This window comes from Ornithorhynchus anatinus, chromosome 6 (genome assembly GCF_004115215.2).
Source record: "Ornithorhynchus anatinus isolate Pmale09 chromosome 6, mOrnAna1.pri.v4, whole genome shotgun sequence".
NCBI lineage: Eukaryota > Metazoa > Chordata > Mammalia > Monotremata > Ornithorhynchidae > Ornithorhynchus > Ornithorhynchus anatinus.
Window position 1 is genome coordinate 47,267,637 of NC_041733.1, and position 22,728 is coordinate 47,290,364.

Sequence of the window (22,728 nt, forward strand, 5' to 3'; positions counted from 1 at the left end):
GGCCGGCGGTCAGGGGCGAGACAGGTGAGATGGAGGCAGAGCGAGAAGGTTAGCACCGGAGGAGCGGAGTGTGCGGGCTGGGTTGTAGGAGAGAAGCGAGGTGAGGTAGGGGGCGAGGGGATTGAGGCCTTTAAAGCTCAAGGTGAGGAGTTTTTGTTTGACGCGGAGGTGGACGGGCAACCACCGGAGGGTCTCGAGAAGTGGGGAAATGCGGCCTGACCGTTTCTGTAGAAAAACCGCACCGGGCAGCTGCGTCCCGTATGAACCGGAGCGGGGAGAGACGGGAGGGCAGGGAGGTCAGCGAGGAGGCCGACGCGGTCATCGAGACGGGAGAGGAGAAGTGACCGTATTAACGTGGGTGCGGTTTGGATGGAGAGGATGGGGCGGGTTTTAGCGATGTGAAGGGGGGATCGAGGGGATTTGGTGCTGGATTGAATGTGTGGGTTGAATAAGAGAGGATTCGAGGAGAAGGCCAAGGTTAGGGGCTCGTGAGCCAGGAAGGATGGTGGTGCCGTCTACGGTGATGGGGAAGTCAGGGGGAGGACGGGGTTTGGGTGGGAAGATGAGCTCGGTTTTGGATGTGTCAAGCTTGAGGCGACGGGAGGACATTCAAGTAGAGGTGTCGAGAAGGCAGGAGGAGATGCGAGACGGCAGAGAGGGAGAGAGAGCGGGGCTGGAGATGGAGATTTGGGAATCGTCCCCGTAGAGGTGGGAGTTGAAGACGTGGGAGCGAAGGAATTCTCCCAGGGAGTGGGTGGACCCGTCAGTTGGTGTGGGCAGGGACTGTGTCGGGTTTATTGTTGTGTCCTCAGCGTGGCTCAGTGGAAAGAGCCCGGGCTTGGGAGTCAGAGGTCAGGGGTTCGAATCCCAGCTCCGCCACCTGTCAGCTGTGTGACTGTGGGTGAGTCGCTTCACTTTTCTGGGCCTCAGTGACCTCATCTGTCAAATGGGGATGAAGACTGTGAGCCTCACGTGGGACAACCCGATGACCCTGTGTCTCCCCCAGCACTTAGAACAGCGCTCTGCACATAGTAAGCGCTTAACAAACACCGGCATTAATACAGTGCTCTGCCTCGGGGAAGCGCTCGAGAAGTCCGAAGGGAGGAACGAACGAATGAACGGACAGTGCCTGACGCATGGTAAGCGCTTAGCACATACCATTATAAAAAAAGAAAGAAGGAAGGAAAAGAAAGGAAGGAGGAAAAGGTGGAAGAAAGGAAGGAGGAAAGGAAGGAAGGAAAAAAGGAAGGAAGGAGGAAAGATAGGGAGGAAGGAAGAAAGAAAGGATGAAAGAGAAAAAAAGAAAGAGTGAGTGAATGAATGAGTGAATGAATGAATGAATGGATGGATAACTGAATGTGTGAGTGGATGACTGAATTAATGAATGAATGAGTGAGTGGATGACTGAATGAGTGAGTGGATGACTGGATGAGTGAATGAATGAATGAGTAAGTGGATGACTGGATGAGTGAGTGGATGACTGAATGAGTGAGTGGATGACTGAATGAGTGAGTGGATGAGTGAATGACGGGCAGAGTGACGTAGCAGAGAGAGATGGCCGCCCCGCGGCCTGCCGGAAGTGTTGCGTCTCGGGCGCATGCGCGGCGGGCAGCGGCGCCGGGCGGCCCGTCTGCTTCCGGGTCGTCGCTGCAGCCAGCCCCGCGCGCCGCCCGCCCGCCCGCCCGCCCCGGCCCCCGATGAGGCCCGCCCGGTGAGACCCCGCACCCCGCAGTCCCCGCCGCCCCGCCTCAGCAGCGCCCTCCCCGCCAACCCCTCCCCCCCTTCCCAGAAGCCCCCGCTCCCCCCTCGGCGGCCCCTGCTCCCCCCTTCCCAGAAACCCCCGCTCCCCCCTCAGCGGCCCCTGCTCCCCTCGCCTTTTTCCCAGAAGCCCCCGCTCCCCCCTCAGCGGCCCCTGCTCCCCCTGGCCTTCTTCTTCCCAGAAGCCCCCGCTCCCCCCTCAGCGGCCCCTGCTCCCCTCGCCTTTTTCCCAGAAGCCCCCGCTCCCCCCTCAGCGGCCCCTGCTTCTTCCCAGAAGCCTTTGCTCCCTCCTCAGCGGCCTCCTCTCCCTCACCCCTCACCCCCAAACACCCCCTCACACCCCCCACCTCACCCCAGCAGCCCCTTCCCCCCAACACCCCAACCCCCCCCCCGTGCCTCACCCCTCCCTCAGCGGCCCCCGCCCCCAAACCCCCCCTCCTCACACCCCAGCTCCTTCCCAGCAGCCCCCTCCTCAAAATACCCCCCTCGCCCCTCTATCCCTCACCCCCTCTCCAGCAGCCCCCTCCCCCCAGTAATCATAATAATAGTCTTTGTTAAGCGCTTGCTCTGTGCCAAGCACTGTTGTAAGCCCTGGATAGCTCCCTTCCTTCTCCTCCCCGCCCCTCCCCGCCAGCCCCACCCCCTAGTAATCATAATAATAGTCTTTGTTAAGCGCCTACTCTGTGCCAAGCACTGCTGTAAGCGCTGGAGACTCCCTTCCCTCTCCGCTCCCCAGCAGCCCCCTCCCCGCCCCCCGGGAATCATAATAATACTATTTGTTAAGCGTTTACTCTGTGCCAAGCACTGTGGTGAGCGCTGGACAGTTCCCCTCCCCGGCAGCCCCCTCCCCGCCCCCCGGGAATCATCATAATACTATTTGTTAAGCGCTTACTCTGTGCCAAGCACTGTGGTGAGCGCTGGATAGTTCCCTTCCCCGGCAGCCCCCTCCCCGCCCCCCAATAATCATAATATTTGTTAAGCGCTTACTCTGTGCCCAGCACTGTTGTGAGCGCTGGATAGCTCCCTTCCCTCTCCTCTCCCTAGAAGCCCCCTCCCCGCCCCCCAGTAATCATCATAATAGTATTTGTTAAGCGCTTACTCTGTGCCAGGCACTGTGGTGAGCGCCAGATAGCCTTTCCCTCTTCCCCCGCCCCTCCCCGGCAACCCCTTCCCCGCCAAGGGTGACCCCCTGGCCCGGCCTCCCGGTCCTCGGCCCGGTGGGTGTCCGGGGGAGGTTGACGAGGCTGCCGGTGGGTCCCCCCTTCCCCTCTCCCCGCCGCCGGGCGGGGGTCTCAGGGGTCGGGGGGGTCCGGTGGGGGTCCTCTGGGTCCGTTGCAGCAGCAGCAGCAGCAGCAGCAGCGGCAGGAGGAGGTGAGGTGAGCCCCCCCGCCACGCCATGAGATGTCGGGGCTGAACTGGAAACCCTTCGTGTACGGCGGGCTGGCCTCCATCGTGGCCGAGTTCGGTAAGGACCCCCCGTCCGGCCGGGGCCGCTCACCCCCCCCGCCAGGCCCCCCGGGGACCCCTTTAGGACCCCCACCGCGCCCCGCCGGACTCAGAGGCACCAGGACGGCCGTCAGCGCTCAATAAATACCGCGGAATGAAGGGACGAGAAGCTTCTGGAGGGCAGGGATCGGGGCTAGTCGCTCCCTTGTCTTCTCCCGAGCGCTCAGTACAGTGCTCGGCCCACAGGAGAGAGCGCCACCGACTCCATTGACTTGGGCTCTCCCAAGCGCTTAGGACGGTGTTCGGCGCACCTTAAGCGCTCAGTGAAGGCCACTGATGGATCGATTCTACCCCCAGCCGCTTACTAGAGTGCTCTGCACGCCGTAAGCGCTCGATAAATACGATGGAATGAAGGAAGGAAGCATTCCTACCGTCTGCTCGGCCTCGCCCAAGCGGTCAGCACAGCGTTCTGCCCACAGTAAAGCGCTCAGTAAATGGTCTCGATTGATCAGCCGCTTACTAGAGTGCTCTGCACGCCGTAAGCGCTCGGTAAATACAATCGAATGAAGGAAGGAAACATTCCTTTTGTCTATTTGTCCTCGCCCAAGCGCTCAGTACGATGTTCTGCCCACCGTAGAGCGCTCAATAAATGGTCTCCATTGACCAGCCGCTTACTAGAGTGCTCTGCACGCCGTAACCGCTTGATAAATGCGATTGAATGAGTGAAGGAAACATTCCTACTGTTTACTTGTCCTCGCCCAAGCGCTCAGTACAATGTTCTGCCCACGGTAAAGCGCTCAGTAAATGGTCTGGATTGATCAGCCGCTTACTAGAGTGCTCTGCACGCCATAAGCGCTCGATAAATGTGATTGAATAAATGAAGGAAACATTCCGCCTCTCTACTTGTCCTCACCCAGGCGCTCAGTACAGCATTCTGCCCACAGTAAAGCGCTCAGTAAATGGTCTCGATTGATCAGCCGCCTACTAGAGTGCTCTGCACGCCGTAAGCGCTCGATAAATATGATCGAATGAATGAAGGAAACATTCCTACCCCCTGCTTGTCCTCAACCAAGCGCTCAGTACGGGCTTCTGCCCACAGTAAAGCGCTCAGTAAATGGTCTCGATTGATCAGCCCCTCACTAGAGTGCTCTGCACGCCGTAAGCGCTCGAAAAATACGATCGAATGAAGGAAGGAAACATTCCTACTGTCTGTCCTCGCCCAAGCGCTCAGTACAATGTTCTGCCCCCAGTAAAGCGCTCAGTAAATGGTCTGGATTGATCAGCCGCTTACTGGAGTGCTCTGCATGCCGTAACCTCTTGATAAATGCGATTGATTGAATGAGTGAAGGAAACGTTCCTACTGTTTACTTGTCTTGGCCCAAGCGCTCAGTACAATGCTCTGCCCCCAGTAAAGCGCTCAGTAAATGGTCTGGATTGATCAGCCGCTTACTAGAGTGCTCTGCGTGCTATAGGCGCTCGATAAATGCGATTGAATGAGTGAAGGAAACGTTTCTACTGTTTACTTGTCCTCGCCCCAGCGCTCAGTACAGTCTTCTGCCCACAGTAAAGCGCTCAGTAAGTGGTCTCCATCGATCAGCTGCTTACTAGAGGGTCTAGCGCAGTGTTCTGCCCACAGTAAAGCGCTCAGTCTCCATTGATCTTGCGTGCAAAGTCCTCTCAGCTCGTCGTGGGCGGGGAACGTGTCCTATTGTTGCATCGTCCTCTCCCAAGCGCTCAGCTCAGTGTCCTGCGCACAGAAAGCGCTCAATAAATACGATTGACCGACCGGCGACCTAGTGGAAGGAGCCCGGGGCTGGGAGTCAGGGGTCGTGGGTCCTCATCCCGGCTCCGCCCCCGGGGTGACCTCGGGCAAGTCACTTCACTTCTCTGTGCCTCAGTTTCCTCATCTGCAAAATGGGGAGTCAAATCCCCGTTCTCCCTCCTCGTGAGACCGCGCGCCCCGCGGGCGACCGGATGATTCTCATATCTACCCGGGCGCTTCGTACAGTGCTTGGCACTTAGTGCGCGCTTCAGAAAGACCACGATTATTATTATTGTTGTTTTGGGCGCAAAGTAACTGTTTCACGAATGCCATCATCATTATTATTATCACTGCCGTCGGTGCATGATGAGCATTGAACAGATACCACAATGATTATGATTCTCGTCGGCCTATAGTAAAAGCTGGACAGGTACCAATGTTGTTGTTATTATTGTTGTGTGGGCTCAGAGCGAGTGTTTAGAAATCACCACAATTACTGTTATTGGCACATAGTAGACGCAAGACAAATGCCACAGTAATTATTATCGCTATCGAAGCATAGTAAACATTGAACAAACGCCACAGTTATTTTATTAATATTGTCACCGGCGCATAGAAAACGACTAACCGATATCGCAATTCTTGTTATTCTTGTCACCGGCCCCTATTAGACTATTAGGCTTCTAACCAGTAACAAAGCTATCATTGTCCGCGACTCGTAGTAAATGTTTAATAATTACTGTCATTGCCACGTTTATCGAATCCCACAGTTGTGCCGCTTCTGGTCATTGGACGTAGTAAAGGCTTAACGAAGACCCCGGTTATTATTAATTGCCGCGTTATTTCCCAGCACCTCGACCCCCCTCGGGTTCGGCAGGCGGCACCCTCACCCCGCACGAACCCCTTTCACCGCCACGGATTTTGAGTAGACGTCCCCCTCGCCGCACCCCGTCAACCCCCCGCCCAAAATAAAAGAATCGCCCCCTCTCCGACGGCCGGGGATCCCTCCCGATTGACGGCCTTGAAAAATCGAGGTCCGAAATCCGGATCCAAACCCCCGCAAAGTCAATAAAAATCATCCTGGCCTCTCTTTTCTTTTCGTTTCTCTTGGTTGGTTATTTTTTTTTTTTTTTGCTTTCGTCTCTAGCGAAACGCCGGGGATCGAGGGGATTTTCACGGCCGTCTTAGGCTAAGGACGCCCGCCTTCCGGCCCGCCGTCCGTCCGTCTTCCCCTGGGCCTTTCGGGGCGGGTGGGGGATGACCGCCTCCCTCCGTCGCTTCTTTAAAGGAAAAAAGAAGCGTCCGGAAAACGGGGATTCGCTCATCCGGTCAGCCACGGGTCTCTACTGAGCGCCGACTGCGCGCGGAGCGCTGGACCAGACGCTCGGGGGAGGGCCGGGCGACGGATGGGAGACACGTTCCCGGCTCGACTGAGGAAACTCTGTGTGTTTGGTCAGGGGAGAGCAAGGAAAGCGTGTGTCTGGTCGGGAGTGTGACCCTTTGAGGGGGCTCCGTGTGTTGTCGGGGGACGGCGAGAAAAGTTTTGTGTGTGGTGGGGTGTGACCCTTTGAGGAAACTCTGGGTATTTTCAGGGGAAATTAAGGAAAGTCTCTGTGTGTGTCTGGGTGACCTTTTGAGGAAACGGTGTGTTGTCAGCGGAGATTCAGGAAAGTCAGCTTGTGTGTCTGTGGGTGTGAGTGACCCTCTGAGGAAATTCCGTGTACTGTGAGAGGGAATGAAGGAAAGTCTATGTGTGTGTCTGGGTGTGAACCTTTGAGGAGACTCTGAGGATTGTCAGGGGACACAGGGAGAGCTTGGGGGGGGGTGACCTTTTGAGGAAACCCTTTATATCGGACAGCAAGGAGGGTGTGGGATGTGGGTGACCCTTTGAGGAAACTCTATTGTCAGGGGAGAGCAAGGAAAGTGTGTGTTGGCGGGGGGTGTGTGACCCTTTGAGGAAACTCTGTATTAGCGGAGAGCAAGGAAAGTGTGTATAGGGGTGTGTGTATGTGTGTTTCCCTTTGGGGAAACTCTGTGTATATTGTCAGGGGAGAGCGAGGATAGTGTGTGTAGGGGGTGTGCGTGTGTGACCCTTTGAGGGAACTCTATTAGTGGAGAGCAAGGAAAGTGAGTCGAGGGGTGTGCGTGTGTGTGACCCTTTGGGGAAGCTCTGTGTATATTGTCAGGGGAGAGCAAAGATAGTGTGTGTAGGGGGTGTGTGTGTGTGACCCTTTGGGGAAACTATGTGTATATTGGCAGGGGAGAGCAAGGAAAGAGTGTGTAGGGGGGTGTGTGTGTGACCTTTGGGGAAACTCTGTGTATATTGGCAGGGGAGAACAAGGAAAGTGTGTGTAGGGTGTGTGTGTGCGCGTGACCCTTTGGGGAAACTGTGTGTATTGTCAGGAGAGAGCAAGGAAAGTGTGTGTAGGGTGTGTGTGTGTGACCCTTTGGGGAAACTGTGTGTATTGTCGGGAGAGAGCAAGGAAAGAGTGTGTAGGGGTGTGTCTGTGTGACCCTTTGAGGAAACTGTGTGTATTGTCAGGGGAGACCAAGGAAAGAGTGTATGGGGGGGTGTGTGTGACCTTTGTGGAAACTCTGTGTATATTGGCAGGGGAGAACAAGGAAAGTGTGTGTAGGGGGTGTGTGTGTGCGTGACCCTTTGGGGAAACTCTGTGTGTATTGTCAGGAGAGAGCAAGGAAAGTGTGTGTAGGGGTGTGTGTGTGACCCTTTGAGGAAACTGGGTATTGTCAGGGGAGAGCAAGGAAAGAGTGTGTTGGGGGTGTGTGTGTGTGAGACCCTTTGAGGAAACTCTGTGTATATTGGCGGGAGAGCAAGGAAAGTGTGTGTAGGGTGTGTGTGTGTGACCCTTTGGGGAAACTGTGTGTATTGTCAGGAGAGAGCAAGGAAAGAGTGTGTAGGGGTGTGCGTGTGCGTGACCCTTTGGGGAAGCTCTGTGTATTGTCCAGGGGAGAGCAAGGAAAGTGTGTGTAGGGTGTGTGTGTGACCCTTTGAGGAAACTGGGTATTGTCAGGGGAGAGCAAGGAAAGAGTGTGTAGGGGTGTGTCTGTGTGACCCTTTGAGGAAACTGTGCGTATTGTCAGGGGAGACCAAAGAAAGAGTGTGTAGGGGTGTGTGTGACCCTTTGGGGAAACTGTGTATGTATCGGCAGCGGAGAGCAAGGAAAGTCTGTGTGTTTGTGGGGCGGTGTGACCCTTTGAGGAAACTGTGTGTGGTCAGCGGAGATGAAGGAAAGTCAGTGTGTGAGTCTGGCTGGGGGTGTGCGTGACCCTTGGAGGAAACCCTGGATATTGTGAGGGGACGGCCAGGAAGGTCTGTGTGTCTCCGGGTGTGGGTGTGTGACCCTTGGAGGAAACTCTGGGTGTGGTGAGGGGAGAGCATGGAAAGCGTGGGTGGGTGTGTCTGGGCGAACCTTTGAGGAAACTCTGTGTTGGGAGGACAGATATCTAATAATGATATCTAATAAGATATCCAATAATGATATCTCTCCTCCCAACACAAAATAATTATAACGGTATTTGTTAAGCGCTTCAAATGTGCCAGGCACCGTACTGAGCGCCGGGGTGGATCCAAGCCAGTGGGGCTGGACACGGTCCCTGTTCCCCCCGTGGGGCTCCCGGGCTCCATCCCCGTTTTTCCAGACGAGGTCACCGAGGCCCAGAGAAGTGAAGTGACTTGCCCACGGTCACGCAGCAGACGGGGGCGGAGCCGGGATTAGAACCCAGGTCCTGCCGGTGTGTGTGTGTGTGTGTGTGTCCGGGTCTTGCGGACGGTGCGCTTGGGGTGAGGACCCCGCAGAAAGCAGCCTCGCCCCCTCCCCTTTACCCCCGCTCCCCGGGGGGGGCTCCCCGACACCCTTCGCCCCGTCGGCGCCCGCGGCCCGAGCCCTCGTGGCAGGCGGGGGGGGCCTGTGCTAGACGCTCGGGCCAGCACCCGTAAGCAAGATTAGGAAGGGCCGCGAGGAGCGGACGGAGCGCGGTGCGCGGGGAGGACGGGCCGCAAAGGAAATGGCTGATGAGAAAGGGGTGTTAAATTCTCGGGGGTGCAGAGGAGACCCCCCCCCCCCGCCCCCACTCGCTCGGGTTCGAGGGACGGACAGGGAGACCGAGTCACCGTCGTCCCCCCAGATCTGGCCAATCGAGGGGTGACCCCCTCCCCGACCTCCCCCCAGACCGGCGTTGAACCCCTCGATGGGTCAGGGAAGACTTCAGGGACCCAGTAATAATAATAATGTCGGCGTTTGTTAAGCGCTTACTATGTGCCGAGCACTGTTTTGAGCACTGGGGGAGATCCAGGGTCATCGGGTTGTCCCACAGTCTAAATCCCCATTTTCCAGGTGAGGTCGCTGAGGCGCCGAGAAGCGTCCTGTCCAAAGTCACACAGCTGACAGGCGGCGGAGCCGGAATAATAATGTTGGTATTTGTTAAGCGCCTACTATGTGCCGAGCGCTGTTCTAAGCGCTGGGGGAGATAGAAGGGATTCGGCTGTGCCTCGTAGGGCTCGCATTCTTCATCCCCATTTTACAGATGAGGTCACTGACTCACAGAGAAGTGAAGTGACTCGCCTACAGTCACACAGCTGACAAATGGAGCTGGGATTAGAACCCGTGACCTCTGACTCCTAAGCCCGGGTTCTTGCCACTGAGCCACGCTGCTTCCCTTTTCCAGTAGGTAGTGAAGATAATGATGATGATGGTGTTTGTCAAGCGCTTACTATGTCCTAAGCGCCGGGGTAATAATAATAATAATAATGTTGGTATTTGTTAAGCGCTTACTAGGTGCCGAGCACTGTTCTAAGCGCTGGGGGAGATACAGGGGGATCGGGTTGTCCCACGTGGGGCTCACACAGTTTTAATCCCCATTTTACAGATGAGGGAACTGAGGCCCAGAGAAGTGAAGTGACTTGCCCACGGTCACACAGCCGACCGGTGGCAGAGCCGGGAGTCGAACTCATGACCTCTGACTCCGAAGCCCAGGCTCTTTCCACTGAGCCACGCTGCCTAGGTGATCCAGTCTTCACCCCCATTTTCCAGATGAGGTCACCGAGGCCCAGAGAAGCAAAGTGAGCGGCCCAAAGTCGCACAGCTGACAAGGGACGGAACCGGGATTAGAACCCACGACCTCTGACTCCCAAGCCCGGCTTCTACCCACTGAGCCGCGCTGCCTCTCAGATGGCTGACTCTTCTAACCCCCCCGCCACCCCCGGCCACACACGTGGATTTTCGCCCGAGACCCCCCCCCCCCCGACCCCCCTCCTCAGTCGTCATCCGTGGCATTTATTGAGCGCTTACTGCGTGCCGAGCGCCGGACCGAGCGCCGGGGGGGGGCACGAGGCGACGGGGTCGGACGACACGTTCCCCGCCCACAGTCGATGGCGTTTACCGAGCGCTGACGGCGTGCGGAGCACTGGGCTAAACTCTCGGGAGAGGACGGGGCGACAGAGTCGGGAGGCGCGGTCCCGGCTCGGGCCGCGGTATTCATCGAGCGCCCGTCGTGGGGGGACGCTGTGCTAAACGCTTGGGAGAGCGCCATACCACAGAGTTGGTAGACATGTTCCCTGCCCCAACCGTCAATCTAGAGGTATTTATTGAGTGCTCATGGGTGGAGAGCACTGTACTGAACGCTTGGGAGAGGACAACACGACCGAGTGGGTAGACCCATTTCCTTGCCCACGGTCAAGCCGTGGTATCTATTGAGCGCTTACTGTGTGCAGAGCACTGTCCTAAGTACTTGGGAGAGCACAAGACGACCGAGTGCGTAGACGCCATCCCTGCCCACAGTCGATGGTATTTATTGAGCGCTTCCTGTGTGGAGGACACCGGGCTAAACTACCGCGGAATCGGTGGTCATGTTCGCCGCCCGTAATGATGATATTTGCTAAGCGCTTACTGTGTACCGAGCACTGTTCTAAGCGCTCGGGGAGATACAGGGCTCACGGACTTACTCCCCATTTTCCAGAGGAGGGAACTGAGGCCCAGAGAAGGGAAGCGGCTCGCCCCAGGTCACGCAGCGGACAGGTGGCGGAGCCGGGATTCGAACCCAAGACCTCTGACTCCCAAGCCCGGTCTCCCTCCACTGAGCCACGCTGCTTCTCATCTACCGAATGACGGTATCTGGTAAGCGCTTACTATGTGCCGAGCACTGTTCTAAGCGCTGGACGAGTCGGCGGTCTAGAGGAAGAGGGTGAAGCTCTGATGGGAGCCCCTCACTCGTTTCTAGAATAGCTTAGGGGGAAAACTGCCTCTTTTTCCTCCGATGATGATGATGATAATGGTAATTAAGTGACGGTATCCGTTAAGCCCTTAAGGATTATTTATTTTCTAAATGGCATTTAAGCGCTCACTGTGCGCCGGGCTCCGTCCCGAGCCTTGGGGCGGTTACAAGCTAATCCCCTCGGACCCGCTCCGTGTTCCACGTGAGGCGTCGCGGTCTTCATCCCCATTTTCCAGATGAAGTAACTGAGGCCCGGAGAAGGACAGGTGGCGGGGCCGGGATTAGAACCCAGGTCCCTCCGACGCCCGGGCCCCGCCCGCTAGGCCACGCGGCCTGGGTCCCGCCTGAGTAGCCCGTGTCTACCCCGGCGCTCAGTACGGTGCCTGGCACGTAGTGAGCGCTCGGATCCCATCCTCCCTCGGGCCGGGAGCCCCACGTGGGACGGGGACTCTGGCCAACCCGATCGCCTTCCACCTCCCCCCCGCGCTTAGCACGGCGCCGGACGCGTACCCAACGCTCCCCGGATACCGGGATGATTTTCTTCGGGCCTCTGGGAGTCGGGGCCGGGGAGGGGTCCAGCTCCTTGGGAGAGCCCGTGGAGGCCGACGAGGAGGCCGCCCGGCCCGCCGCCCCCTTGGCCCCCTCCCTCAGTGGGCCGTGTGCGTGCGTGTCGTGTGCGCGTTTGTCTCCCTCTCTTTACCTCTCCCTCCCTCCTTCTCTGCCCCTCCTCTTATCTCTCTCCTCCGGGTCTCTCTCCCCATCTTCTCTCACTGTCTCTGTCCCATTCCTCCCCTTCCCCTTTCTCTTCCCCTCTCCCTTCTCTCTCCCCCTTGCCTCCTCCCCATCTTTTCCCCTTCCCTTTCTCTCCCCTTTCCCTCCCTCTCCCCCTTTCTTTTCCTCGTTCCCCGTCCCTTTCTCTCCCCTTTTTCTCCCCCCTCCCTTTATCTTCCTCTCCCCCCCCCCCCCCGTTTCTCCCTTTCTCCCCTCTCTCCCCCTCGTTCTCTCTCCTCCTCTCCTCTTCCCCATCTTTCCCCTCTCCTTCTCCCCCTTTCTTTCCCTCTCTTTGCCTTTCTCTCCCTTCTCCCCCTTTTCCCCTCTTCTCCCCTTTTTTTCCCTCTTTCCCCCTCTTTTCCCCTCCTCTGTTCCTCTCGTCCCCTCATTCCCTCTCCCTTTCTCCCCTCTCTTCCCTCCCTCTACCCCCTCTTTCTCTCTCCCCCCTCCCCTTCCCCATCCTCCCCCACCTTTCTCTCCCTTTCTCCCCCTCGTTTCCCCCTTTCTCCCCTCTTTTCCCCTCCTCCGTCCCTCTCACCCCCTCATTCTCTCCCTATCTCTCCCCCCTCCTCTACCCCCTCTTTCTCTCTCCCCCCCTCCCCTTCCCCATCTCCCCCCCCTCGCCTTTTCTCTCCTTCTCCCCCTTTCTTTCCCTCTCTCCACCTTTCCCTCCCTTTCTCCCCCCTTTTCCCTCTTTTCCCCTCCTCTGTCCCTCTCGCCCTCATTCTCTCTCCCTTTCTCTTCTCTCTTCCCCCTCCTCTGACCCCTCTCCCCCTCCTTCTCTCTCCCCCTTTCCCCTTCCCCATCTTTCTCCCCTCCCTCTCTCTCGCCCTTTCTCTCCCTCTCCCCCTTTCTCTCCCTCTCTCCCCTCTTTTCCCCTCCTCTGTCCCCCTCGCCCCCTCATTCTCTTTCCCCTTCTCCCCTCTCACCCCTCCTCTACTCCCTCTCTCCCCCTCTTTCTCTCCCCCTCCCCTTTCTGTCTCCCTCCCTTTCCTCCCCTTCCCCCTCATCTCTCTCTCCCCTCTCTGCCCTCCCCCCCCCCCCCCGTGTGTCTCTCTCCTCCTCCCCTGTCTCTCTCTCTCCCTTTCTCTCTCTTTCGCTGTCTCTCACCCTCAAGGGACCTTCCCAGTGGACTTGACCAAAACCCGCCTCCAGGTTCAAGGCCAGAGCATCAATGGCTGCTTCAAGGAGATCAAGTACAAAGGGATGTTCCACGCCCTGTTCCGCATCTGGAAAGAAGAAGGCGTGCTGGCCCTCTATTCCGGTGAGCCCGCCTTTTGTGGGGTTCACCTGTTTCGGGGGGCGGGGTGGACCGGCGGGGGTCCGAGGTCGGGGGGGGGGGAGGGGACGGTGGACGCCAGCGGGTCGGAAATGCGGGGCCGCCCCCCGGCGGGGGCAGGGCTCCCCAATTCCCTCCGCTCTTTTCAGAATCGCCCCAGCGTTACTAAGACAAGCATCCTACGGCACCATAAAGATCGGCATCTATCAAAGCCTAAAGAAACTCTTCGTGGACCGCTTAGAAGGTCAGTCGAGAGGGACGGACGACCCGTCGAGGGGGTTGGTGTGACGCTGAGCGCCTGTTGCGTGCGGAGCGCCGTTGTAAGCGCTCGGGAGCGGTCTAGACACCGGAGTCGGTAGGCACGTCGCCTGCCCTCGATCGATCCGGGTGGGCCCGGGGCCGGGGGAGGGTTCGGTCTGCTCCCTAACTCGGGCTCAGCGATCCCGGCGATGTTCGTTAAGCGTTCGGTCTGGGGCCAAGCAACCTGCTGAAACGCTGGGGCAATCACAAGATAGTCGGGTCAGGCGTGGGCCCCGGCCCCCGCGGATCTGAAGCTCTCTGGGGGACCGAAGGGCCGGGATCTCGGGGTCTCTGGGCCTTTTGGCTTCTTGGCTACGGATTGGGAGTTTGATGTGAAAGCTAGCGTGTCCTTCCTCTTTCTCTCCCCCTCCTCCTTTTCTCTCTCCTCTTTTTCTCCCCTTCTTTCTCTCCCTCTTTCTCCTCTCTTTCTTTCCCTTCTCTTTCTCCTCCTCTTTTTCTCCTTTTTCTCCTCTTTCCCTCCTCTTTCTCCTCCTCTTTTTATCCCTCCTCTTTCTCCTCCCCTTTCTCTCCCTCTTTCTCCCTCCTCCCTTTCTTTCCCTCTTCCTCTTTTTCTCGCTCTCCTTCCTCCTCTTTCTTTCTCCTCTCTCTTTCCCATCTCTTTCTCCTCCCCTTTCTCTCCCTCCTTTCTCCCTCCTCCTCTTTCTATCCCTCTTTTTCTGTCTCCTCTTTTCCTCCTCCTCTTTCTCTCCTTCCTCCCTTTGTCTCCTCCTCCTCCTCTTCCTCGTTTCCCCCTCCTCCTCTTTCTCTCCCTCTTCTCCTTCTCCTCTTCCTCCTCCTCTTTATCCTTCTCCTCCTGTCCCTCCTCCTTTCTCTCCCCTCTCTCCCTTCCCTTTCTCTCCCGTCCTCTTCTTTCTCCTCTCTCTTTCTCTTCCTCTTCCTCCTCGTTCTCTTCATTTCTTTCTCGTCCTCCTCTTCGGCCCCCTTGTCTCCTTTCCCCTCCTCCTCCTCCTCTCCTTCCCCTCCCCGCCCCTCTGCGTCAGAGCCGGGGTTCCTCCCGCCTCCCCCCCCCCCCCAGAAGCTTTACCCGCTGTCCTTCCCCCCACTTCCCCCTCACAGATGAAACCCTGCTGATCAATATGATCTGTGGGGTGGTATCGGGGGTGATATCGTCCACCCTGGCAAACCCAACCGACGTCTTGAAGGTAAGCGGTCGCCGGGGCGCCAGCGCATGTGTCCGTCCGTCCCGGGGGCGGGGCGGCCGTGGAGGGCCGGCGGGGCGTGCGCGGCGTCCTGCCGGCCGCCCGGGAGAGCCCGATACCGTAGAATTGTCAGACGCGATCCTTGCCCACGAGGAGCTTCCGCTCCGCCGCGCCGCAGACCACTTGAGCGGAGACGTGGGAGAGTCCGACCCGACGGAGTCGGGAGACGCGGTCCCCGTCGACGGCCGGCTGACGGTCCGATGCGTGCAGGGCACTGCGCCGACCACCCGGGAGAGTAAAGTGGGCGGTCCCGGCCCGCTGCACGCGGAGCACCGGACCGAGCTCCCGGGAGCGTCCGGGGCCGCCGAATCGGTCCGTCCGGTCGAGAGCGGGGAGCCCGCCCCGCCCCAGCTGGGCCGGCGGCCCGCCCCCGGCCCGAACCGCCCCTTTCCGTTCGTCCACGGGGCGCTTCCCGTGTGCGGAGCGCTGTACCGAGCGCTTGGGGGAGGACGGCAGGACAGCGGAACGGAGTCATTGCCTGCCCACCACGAGCTGACGGTCGAGAGCGGGAGGCAGACGCGGATAGCGACGGGTGAGGTGGTCGCGGGCGGGGGACGTGGCTGCTCGTTGCCGGATCGTCCTCTCCCGAGCGCTCCGTCCAGTGCTGCGCGTGCGGTAAGCGCTCGGTAAATACCGACGGATGACTACAGTGAGCTTTCCCCTTTGCAGATCCGAATGCAGGCCCAGGGCAGCCTGTTCCAGGGCGGGATGATCGGCAGCTTCATCGACATATACCAGCAGGAGGGCACCCGGGGCCTGTGGAGGGTGAGCCTCCGGATTTCCGGGTGGCGGCCGGAACGGGGCGTGCGGGGATCTGTCGGTCGATCGGTGGTATTTATTGAGCGCTTACTCTGTGCGGAGCACCGTACTGAGCGCCTAGGAGAGTCCAGGAGGGACCGGCTCTACCCTCGAGGAGTTTCCAGTGTAATCTCATGGGATCCAGCCCTCGGTCGGTGAAGTCAGAGCTCAGTCCCGATGACCCTGCATCTCCCCCAGCGCTTAGAACGGTGCTCTGCACGTAGTAAGCGCTTAACAGATACCATTATTATATTTGTTGAGCGCTTATTCCGGGCGGAGCACTGCAGTGAGCCCTCGGGAGGGTCCAAGAGAGTTAGTGGAGCCCAGGCCTACTCTCCAGAGGGGACAGAGGGGCTACCGGGGCCAATCCGGTAGGGTCCAACCCCATCCGGGCCGGGTGGGTCCATCCTCCTCCGTCTCCCCCGCTGTGGGTTTCCGGGGCGCCGGGGCGGCCCCTTCCGGGCTGACGGGGTGCCGTGCGTCGGCCAGGGGGTGGTGCCCACGGCCCAGCGGGCCGCCATCGTGGTGGGCGTGGAGCTTGCCGGTCTAACGACATCACCAAAAAGCACCTGATCATGTCGGGCCTGATGGGGGACACCATCTTCGCCCACTTCGTGTGAGTACGCCCGCCGGCCGCCTCCCCGTGGGGCCCCGCCGACCCAGGGACCCCGCCCCGGCCCCCTCCCCTCGCCGGGGGCTTCCGGCCGGACCCTCGGGCCGGATCCCGGGGCCGTCCCCGAGTCCCGTCCCCTCGCCCCCCCCCCCGTAAAGACCGCTCCCCGGTTTCTCCGTCCCACCCGCGGAGCGCCGGACCTTTCCGACCGGGCCCCTCCCGGCTTCCCCCCGGGGGCGGAGGGGCTCGGGACGTCCGCGCCCCCACTGGAGACGGCCGGCCCCAAGCGGGACGGAGGGATCCGGCACGGCGCCCGGCCCGTGGTGGGCGCTCAACGGGTCGACGTTGACCCGCTGTCAGTTTCTAGCTTCACGTGCGGCCTGGCGGGGGCCGTCGCCTCCAACCCGGTGGACGTGGTCAGGACCCGCATGATGAACCAGAGGGCCATCGTGGGCAGCGTGGAGCTCTACGCCGGGACCCTGGACGGGGCTGCTCAAGGTAGCGGGGGGGCGGTCCCCCGGGCCGGGACGCGGAGACGTCCGCTCTCGGAGCTCGCCCGCGGTCGACCCACCCGTGAGTTACTTATTGGTAATGATAATAACGGCGTCTGTTGAGCGCTCACCTGCGCCGGGCGCCGTTCTAAGCGCGGCTGTTAAATGCAAGCCCATCAGGTCGGACACGGTCCCCCGTCCCACGTGGGGCTCACGGTCTTCGCCCCGTTTTACGGAGGAGGGACCCGAGGGCCGGAGAAGCCAAGCGGACGGGCGGCGCGGTCGGGATCGGAACCCGGGTCCTCCCGACGCCCGGGCCTCCGTCCGCCCGGGCGACGCTTCATCGAGCGCCCCCTGGGTGCCGAGCGCCGGACCGAGCGCTCGGGAAAGGACAGGGTGTCAGAGTCGGCAGACGCTCTCCGTGGCCGCGGCCGGCGGTATTTACTGAGCGCCTCCCGGGGACCGAGCCCCGGACCGAGCTCCCGGGAGAGGACAAGACGACCGAGCCGGGAGTCACCATCCCCGCCCGCGGCCGGCTTACGGTCTAGAGCGGGAGTCGGCCCATCGAGGGTATCTGTTGAACGCTTAATGCGTGCAGAGCCCCGAACTAAGCGCTCGGGAGAGGACAGGGTAGCCATGCGACAGACGCATTCCCTGCCCGCAGCGAGTTCACGGTCTAGAGCAGGAATCGGTCCACTGAGGGTGTTTATCGAGCGCTTAAAGCGTGCAGAGCCCCGATCTGCGCGCTCGGGAGAGGGCGATTCAGCGATGTGACAGACTTATTCCCTGCCCACAACGAGCTGACAGCAGCAGGGTTTGGTGTCCATCTCAGGGTCTGTGGTGGGTTATTGGCGGGGAGAGTTAGGGTGGACGGACCGTCGGATGATCGGGTGGGTGGACGGGAGGATGGATGGGCGACGGATGGATAGGTGAACGGGTGGGCGGGTGGACAGGTTAGATAACCGGGCGGGCGGAAGGACGGAAGGCCGGCCGGACCGTCCGGACCTCCCCCGATCCGTCCCTCCCGGGATGGAGGCCAGGCGTCCCGGTGCCTCCGCCGGAGCCGCGCCCCCGAGGCCTCGGCGCCCGCCGCCCGCCCCGAGTCCCCCGTCGGACCCGAAACCCGAGACGGCGGCCGCCTTCCGGCCGCGGAGCCCCCCGGCCTCCCGGTCCCCCCGACCCTCCCCCCGGCAAAATCCTCCCCCCGTCCTCACGCCCGCCCCCGGAATGAAAAGATGGCTCCCTCGGGGCCGACCCAAGGCGGCGGTTCCTCCGGAGGGGCGTCTGTTTCTTCGATAATCTGGGGGGGCCGGGGGGGCCCGGGGGACGGGGGGTAGCCCGTCTTGGCCGTGTCAGAGAGGACGCCGACATGGAAGGGTTTTGGTGCGGGGGGGGCGGGGATCTCCGCAAGGCACAGAGGAGCAAAATAAAGCCCCCCACAAAGCAGTAGAGCCCGGGCCCGGGAGTCGGAGGGACCCGGGTCCTCATCCCAGTTCCGCCGCTCGTCCGGCCGCGTGACCCCGGCCCGGTCACTCCGGCTCCTCTGGGCCTCGGGTTCCCTCCCCCGCAAAACGGGGACGAAGACCCCGGGCCCCCGCGTGGGACGGGGCCGGCGCCCAACCTGACTCGCTCGTGTCCGTCCCGGCGCTCGGAACGGCGCCTGGCACGCGGCGAGCCCTTCCTACGTCGGGGGCGCCGTCCCGAGCGGCCGGGAGGGGACGGCATCGGGAGACGAAGGGCGGGTCCCCGGACGGGCCGTTGCGGAGGGCCCCTTTGGGTCCCGGAGAAGCCGGACGGCGGCCCCGGGGGCGGGGGAGGCGAGGGGAGACGGCCCCGGGCGGGCGGGGCCGGGGCCCCCCGCTCCGCCCGCCACCGCCCCGCCCCGCCGGCCGCCGCGGCCGGGCCCCGGCGGCCGCCTCAGCCGGCCCCTTGGCGTCTCTCCTCAGACGTGGAAGAGCGAGGGTTCTTCGCCCTCTACAAGGGGGTTTTGGCCAACTGCTGCGGCTCGCCCCTGGAACATCTCGTATCCTTGCTGGGGGCCGGGGGCCGGGGCAGCGGGAGACCCCGGGCCGAGGCGGCGGAAGGGTCGTGAACTCGGCGGGGACTGTAGAAAATGCCCCGTTTCTCTCTCTCGCACAGACGCACACTGTGTCTCTCGGTCTCCCCCCTTTCCGTCTGTCTCCTCTCCAGTCCTCTCTCTGTGTCTCTCCATCCTTCTCTCTCTCCCTCTGTGTCTCTCTCCTCTCTCCTTTCCGCTCCTCACTCCCCTCCTTCTCTCTCGTCTTTTCTCCCGTCCTGTCTCTCTTTCTCTCCCCTTTTTCTCCCCTCCTGTCTCTCTGTCTCTCCTCTCCTGTCTCTCCCTCTTTCTCTCCCTCTCCTTCTCTCCTTCCTGTCTCTCTCCCCCTCCTTCTCTTTCCCCTTTTTCTCCCCTCCTGTCTCTCTCTCCCCCTCCCTCTCTCTCCTTCTCTCCCCTCCTGTCTCTCTGTCTCTCCCCTTCTCTCCTCTCCTGTCTCTTTCCCCTCCTGTCTGTCTCTCTCCCTCTGTCTCTCCCCCCTCCTCCTCTCTCTCCTCACCCCTCCTGTCTCTCTTTCTCCCCCTTCTCTCCCTCCTGTCTCTCTCCCCCTCTGTCTCCTCCTCCCTCCCCCCCCCCCACAGTGGGGGTCGGGCAGAGGGTCTGGCCACAGCCGTCCCCCACCCCCGACCCCCGACCCGGGCACCGGAGCCCCTTTCCGGGGCCGGTGACCAGAGGGGGCCACCCAGGGCCCGGCTGCGGCCGCCCGAACCAGGAGCCGGTCAGACGGGGGAGCGCGGTGGAGGCCCAGAGCCTCCCGGGGAGGCGGAGGAGGGGGCGGGGGCGACGCGGGGGATCCCCCGGGGTCCCCGGGGGGGCGAGGGGGAGGAGGAGAGGGGCCCCGCGGGAGGGTCCGGGGACGACCCACCCCGTCCGGCCTTTTCCCTAACCCAGCGGGCAGTTTTTTATCACGTACGAGCAGCTGAAGAGGCTTCCCTTCTGAAGACGGGCGTCTCGCGCGGAGCCGGCGCCGCCCCCTCCCCGCCTCCCCTCTCCGACACCCCCGTCCCCGGGCCCGGGGCCGCCCGGCGGGACCTCGCGTGCGGGAGCGTGGCCGCGTGCGGGACGGGCGCGTGCGGCGCGGCCCCGGCCCGGCCCGAGGGCCGGCATCTTCCGTGAAGGTGGGCCCGGCTGCGGCCCCCTCCCCCGGCCCGCCGGCGAGCGGGGGCCGGCCCGACCGCTCCTCTTCTCATTAAACTATCTATCTATCAAGAAGACGGGCCGAAGCCTCCCGTCCTTCTCACCGCGCCCGTTCCCTCTCCGAGCGCGTCCGTCGGGGGAGCCCGGGGGGACGGGCGCCCGGGAGAGGACGCCGCGCCGGAGCGGCGGACCCGTCCCCGGCCCGCGGTCGGTCGGCGGTACTTACCGAGCGCGAGCGGCGTCGGGAGAGGGTAACAGAGAGTCGGTAGACGGGTAGATCCGGGGGCCGTGCGGCCCGGCGGGCGGAGCCCGGGCCCGGGCGCGCCAAGAGAGACGGGTCCTCATCCCGGCTCCGCCGCTCCTGTCCTCTCGGTGACCCCGGGCGAGCCGCTGCGCCTCCCCGGGCCTCGGTGACCTCATCCGTAAGATGGGGTCGAGGCCCGAGCCCCACCGGGGAGCTGGACCGGGTCCACCCCGCTCGGCCCGGACCCGCCCCGGGGCCCCGAACGGCGCCCGGCACGTGGTAAGCGCTTCACGGGGGACCGTCGGGAGAAGGGAGAAACGTTCGAGATACCGAAACCCCGCCCTCGTCACCACGGCTTCCGCCGATCCCTCGCCCCCTTTCCCTTCCCGAACCGCCCCCCGGGAAACGCCGGGAGGGGCCTTTGTCCGTTGGATTCATTCCAGCGGGATCCGGTGAGCGCCCGCCACGTACCGGCCGGCCGTCGTAAGCGCCGGGGCGGATCCGGCCGGTCGGGTCGCGCCCGATCCCCGGCCCATCGTCCCGGCCTCGGTTCCCGTTTTCCGCGGGAGGGGACCGAGTTCTCGGGATAGATTTAGGACGGGATCTCCGCCCTCCGGAACTTCCGAGTCTGCGGCGGGAACGCTTGAGGGCCGAGGGGGATGGGATCGCCCGCTCGACGGCATTTATTGAGCGCCGCCTGAGCGCTTCGGGAGGGGTCGGGAGAGCTGAGAGCCGGGAACGGTCGAGTGCTCGGAGATTCCCGGGGTGGGGCGATTAGCGGTGGTTACCGAGCGCTTCCCGTCCTTCCTCCGGCCCGGCCGGGTCGGACCGAGCGGCGGAGACTCCCCTGCGTGCCGAGCGCTGGGCCGGGCGCCCGGGGGGGTCCGGGACGGCGGAGTCGGATGAGGTCCCGAAGGGTTTTTGCCCCGCCCCCGTGTGCCGAGCACCGCGCCGAGCCCCGCGGGGGTCCGGTTCGTTCATTCGGTCCTACTCGCGGAGCGCCCGCCGGGCGCGGAGCCCCGGACCGAGCCCTCGGAAGGTCCGGTACGACGGCGGGCGGCCGGCGGGCGGTCCAGCGGTCCGTGGAGGGCTACCGGGGGAGCGGAGCCCCGAGCCCGCCGCGCCGGCCGGAGCCGCGAGGCCCCCCCCGGGGTCCGGACGGCGACCGCCGTCGCCCGTCCCCTCGGCGGCGCGGGCCTCATCGAGCGCTTCCCACGCGCGGAGCGGGGCGGGGGGGCCCGGCGGGGTCCCGGGGCCTCAGGCCCGGGCGACGGTGACACCCCGCGGCCGGGGCCCCGGCGGCCGCGCGTCCCCCGGCCGGGGGCGGGAGGACCCGTCCCCGCAGGGCCCGCGCGGCCCGGGCCAGCTGGCGCCGGACGGCCCGGTGGCCCCGGGCGTAGACCAGCGGGTTGAGGAGGGAGTTGGCCAGCCCCAGGAGCCAGAGGTAGCGCTCCAGCACGGGGCGCAGGCCGCAGGCCGGGCAGAGGGCCTGCACGCTCCCGGTCAGCAGGAACGGCGCCCAGGACAGCGTGAAGCGGCGACGAGGCCGGCCACGGTGCGCAGCCCCCGCAGCTGGCGCGGCCGGGCCCCCCGGCCCCCCGCATCCGCCGCCGGTGCCGGCCCCGCCACCCGCAGCAGGTCGCAGTAGACGGCGGCCAGGGCCAGGGCCGCCGGGAGGAAGCCGGCCCAGCAGACGGCCAGCACGTAGCCCGGGCGGACCACGGCGAAGAAGGTGCACGGCCCCCGGTAGTCCGGCCGCCCGAAGGCCGGCACGAAGAGCGGGAGGGCGCCCAGCAGGCCGGCCAGGAGCCACGCGGCCCCGACGCAGGCCCCGGCCAGCGGCCCGCCCGCCGTCTCGCCGTAGCGCAGCGGCCTCTTGACGGCCAGGTAGCGGTCGGCGGCCACCAGCAGGACGCCGAGGACGGAGCCGGCGCTGCAGGCGGTGACGGCGGCCATCTGCAGGCGGCACAGGGTCGGGCGCGGCGGGCCGCCCGCCCCGGACAGCCGGTTCCGCCGCCAGGCCGCACGCGGCCAGGCCCGTCAGCGCGTCGGCCACGGCCAGGTTGAGCAGGAAGCCGAGGCCCGCGCCCTCGCCCCTGCGGATCAGCGGGGCCACCGCCGCGGCCACCGCGGCGTTGGCGGCCACGATGAGGGCGGCCAGGACGGCCAGCGGCAGGCCGGAGGCCGCGGGTGCGGGGGGGCCGCGTCCATGGCCCCCCGCCGGAGGCCCCGGCCGCGCGACGGACGCTCCGCCCGGCCTCCCGCCGGCCCCGGGCGCCCTCGCCGGCTCGGCCGTCCCGCGGGCGGCGCCGGGAGCGCCCTCCCCTCCCCGCCTCCTCGCCCGCGCCGTCCCGACCTTCCCCGGCGCTCGGCCTCCTCCTGGGATACGGGCGGGGGGGGCGGGGAGGGGCCGGGCCTCGACCTCCCCCCGCCTCCGCGCCGGCCCGCTCGGACCCAGCCGGGGGGTCGGGACGGGGCGATGGGACGATCGCCCTCGGCGGCGGAACGGCCGCGGCGGTCGGCGAGCGCCCGGTGCCCGGCACGGAGCGGGGCCCGCGGTCCCCGTCCCCCTTCGACGGACCGGGGAGCGGAGGCCCGGGGAAG

At 63.2% G+C, this 22,728-nt stretch overlaps 1 protein-coding gene across 1 annotated transcript; it reads left to right on the forward strand.

Moving 5' to 3' along the window:
* The first annotated feature begins 3,027 nt into the window (after nt 1-3,027).
* SLC25A14 (solute carrier family 25 member 14) lies at nt 3,028-18,761 on the forward strand. Its single transcript, XM_029067230.2, is given in 9 exon segments — nt 3,028-3,223; nt 13,086-13,232; nt 13,396-13,491; nt 14,625-14,710; nt 15,437-15,532; nt 16,055-16,108; nt 16,111-16,179; nt 16,538-16,676; nt 18,616-18,761. Coding segments are annotated over 9 exon segments (897 nt in total). The 5' UTR covers nt 3,028-3,159.
* The last annotated feature ends 3,967 nt before the right edge of the window (nt 18,762-22,728 follow it).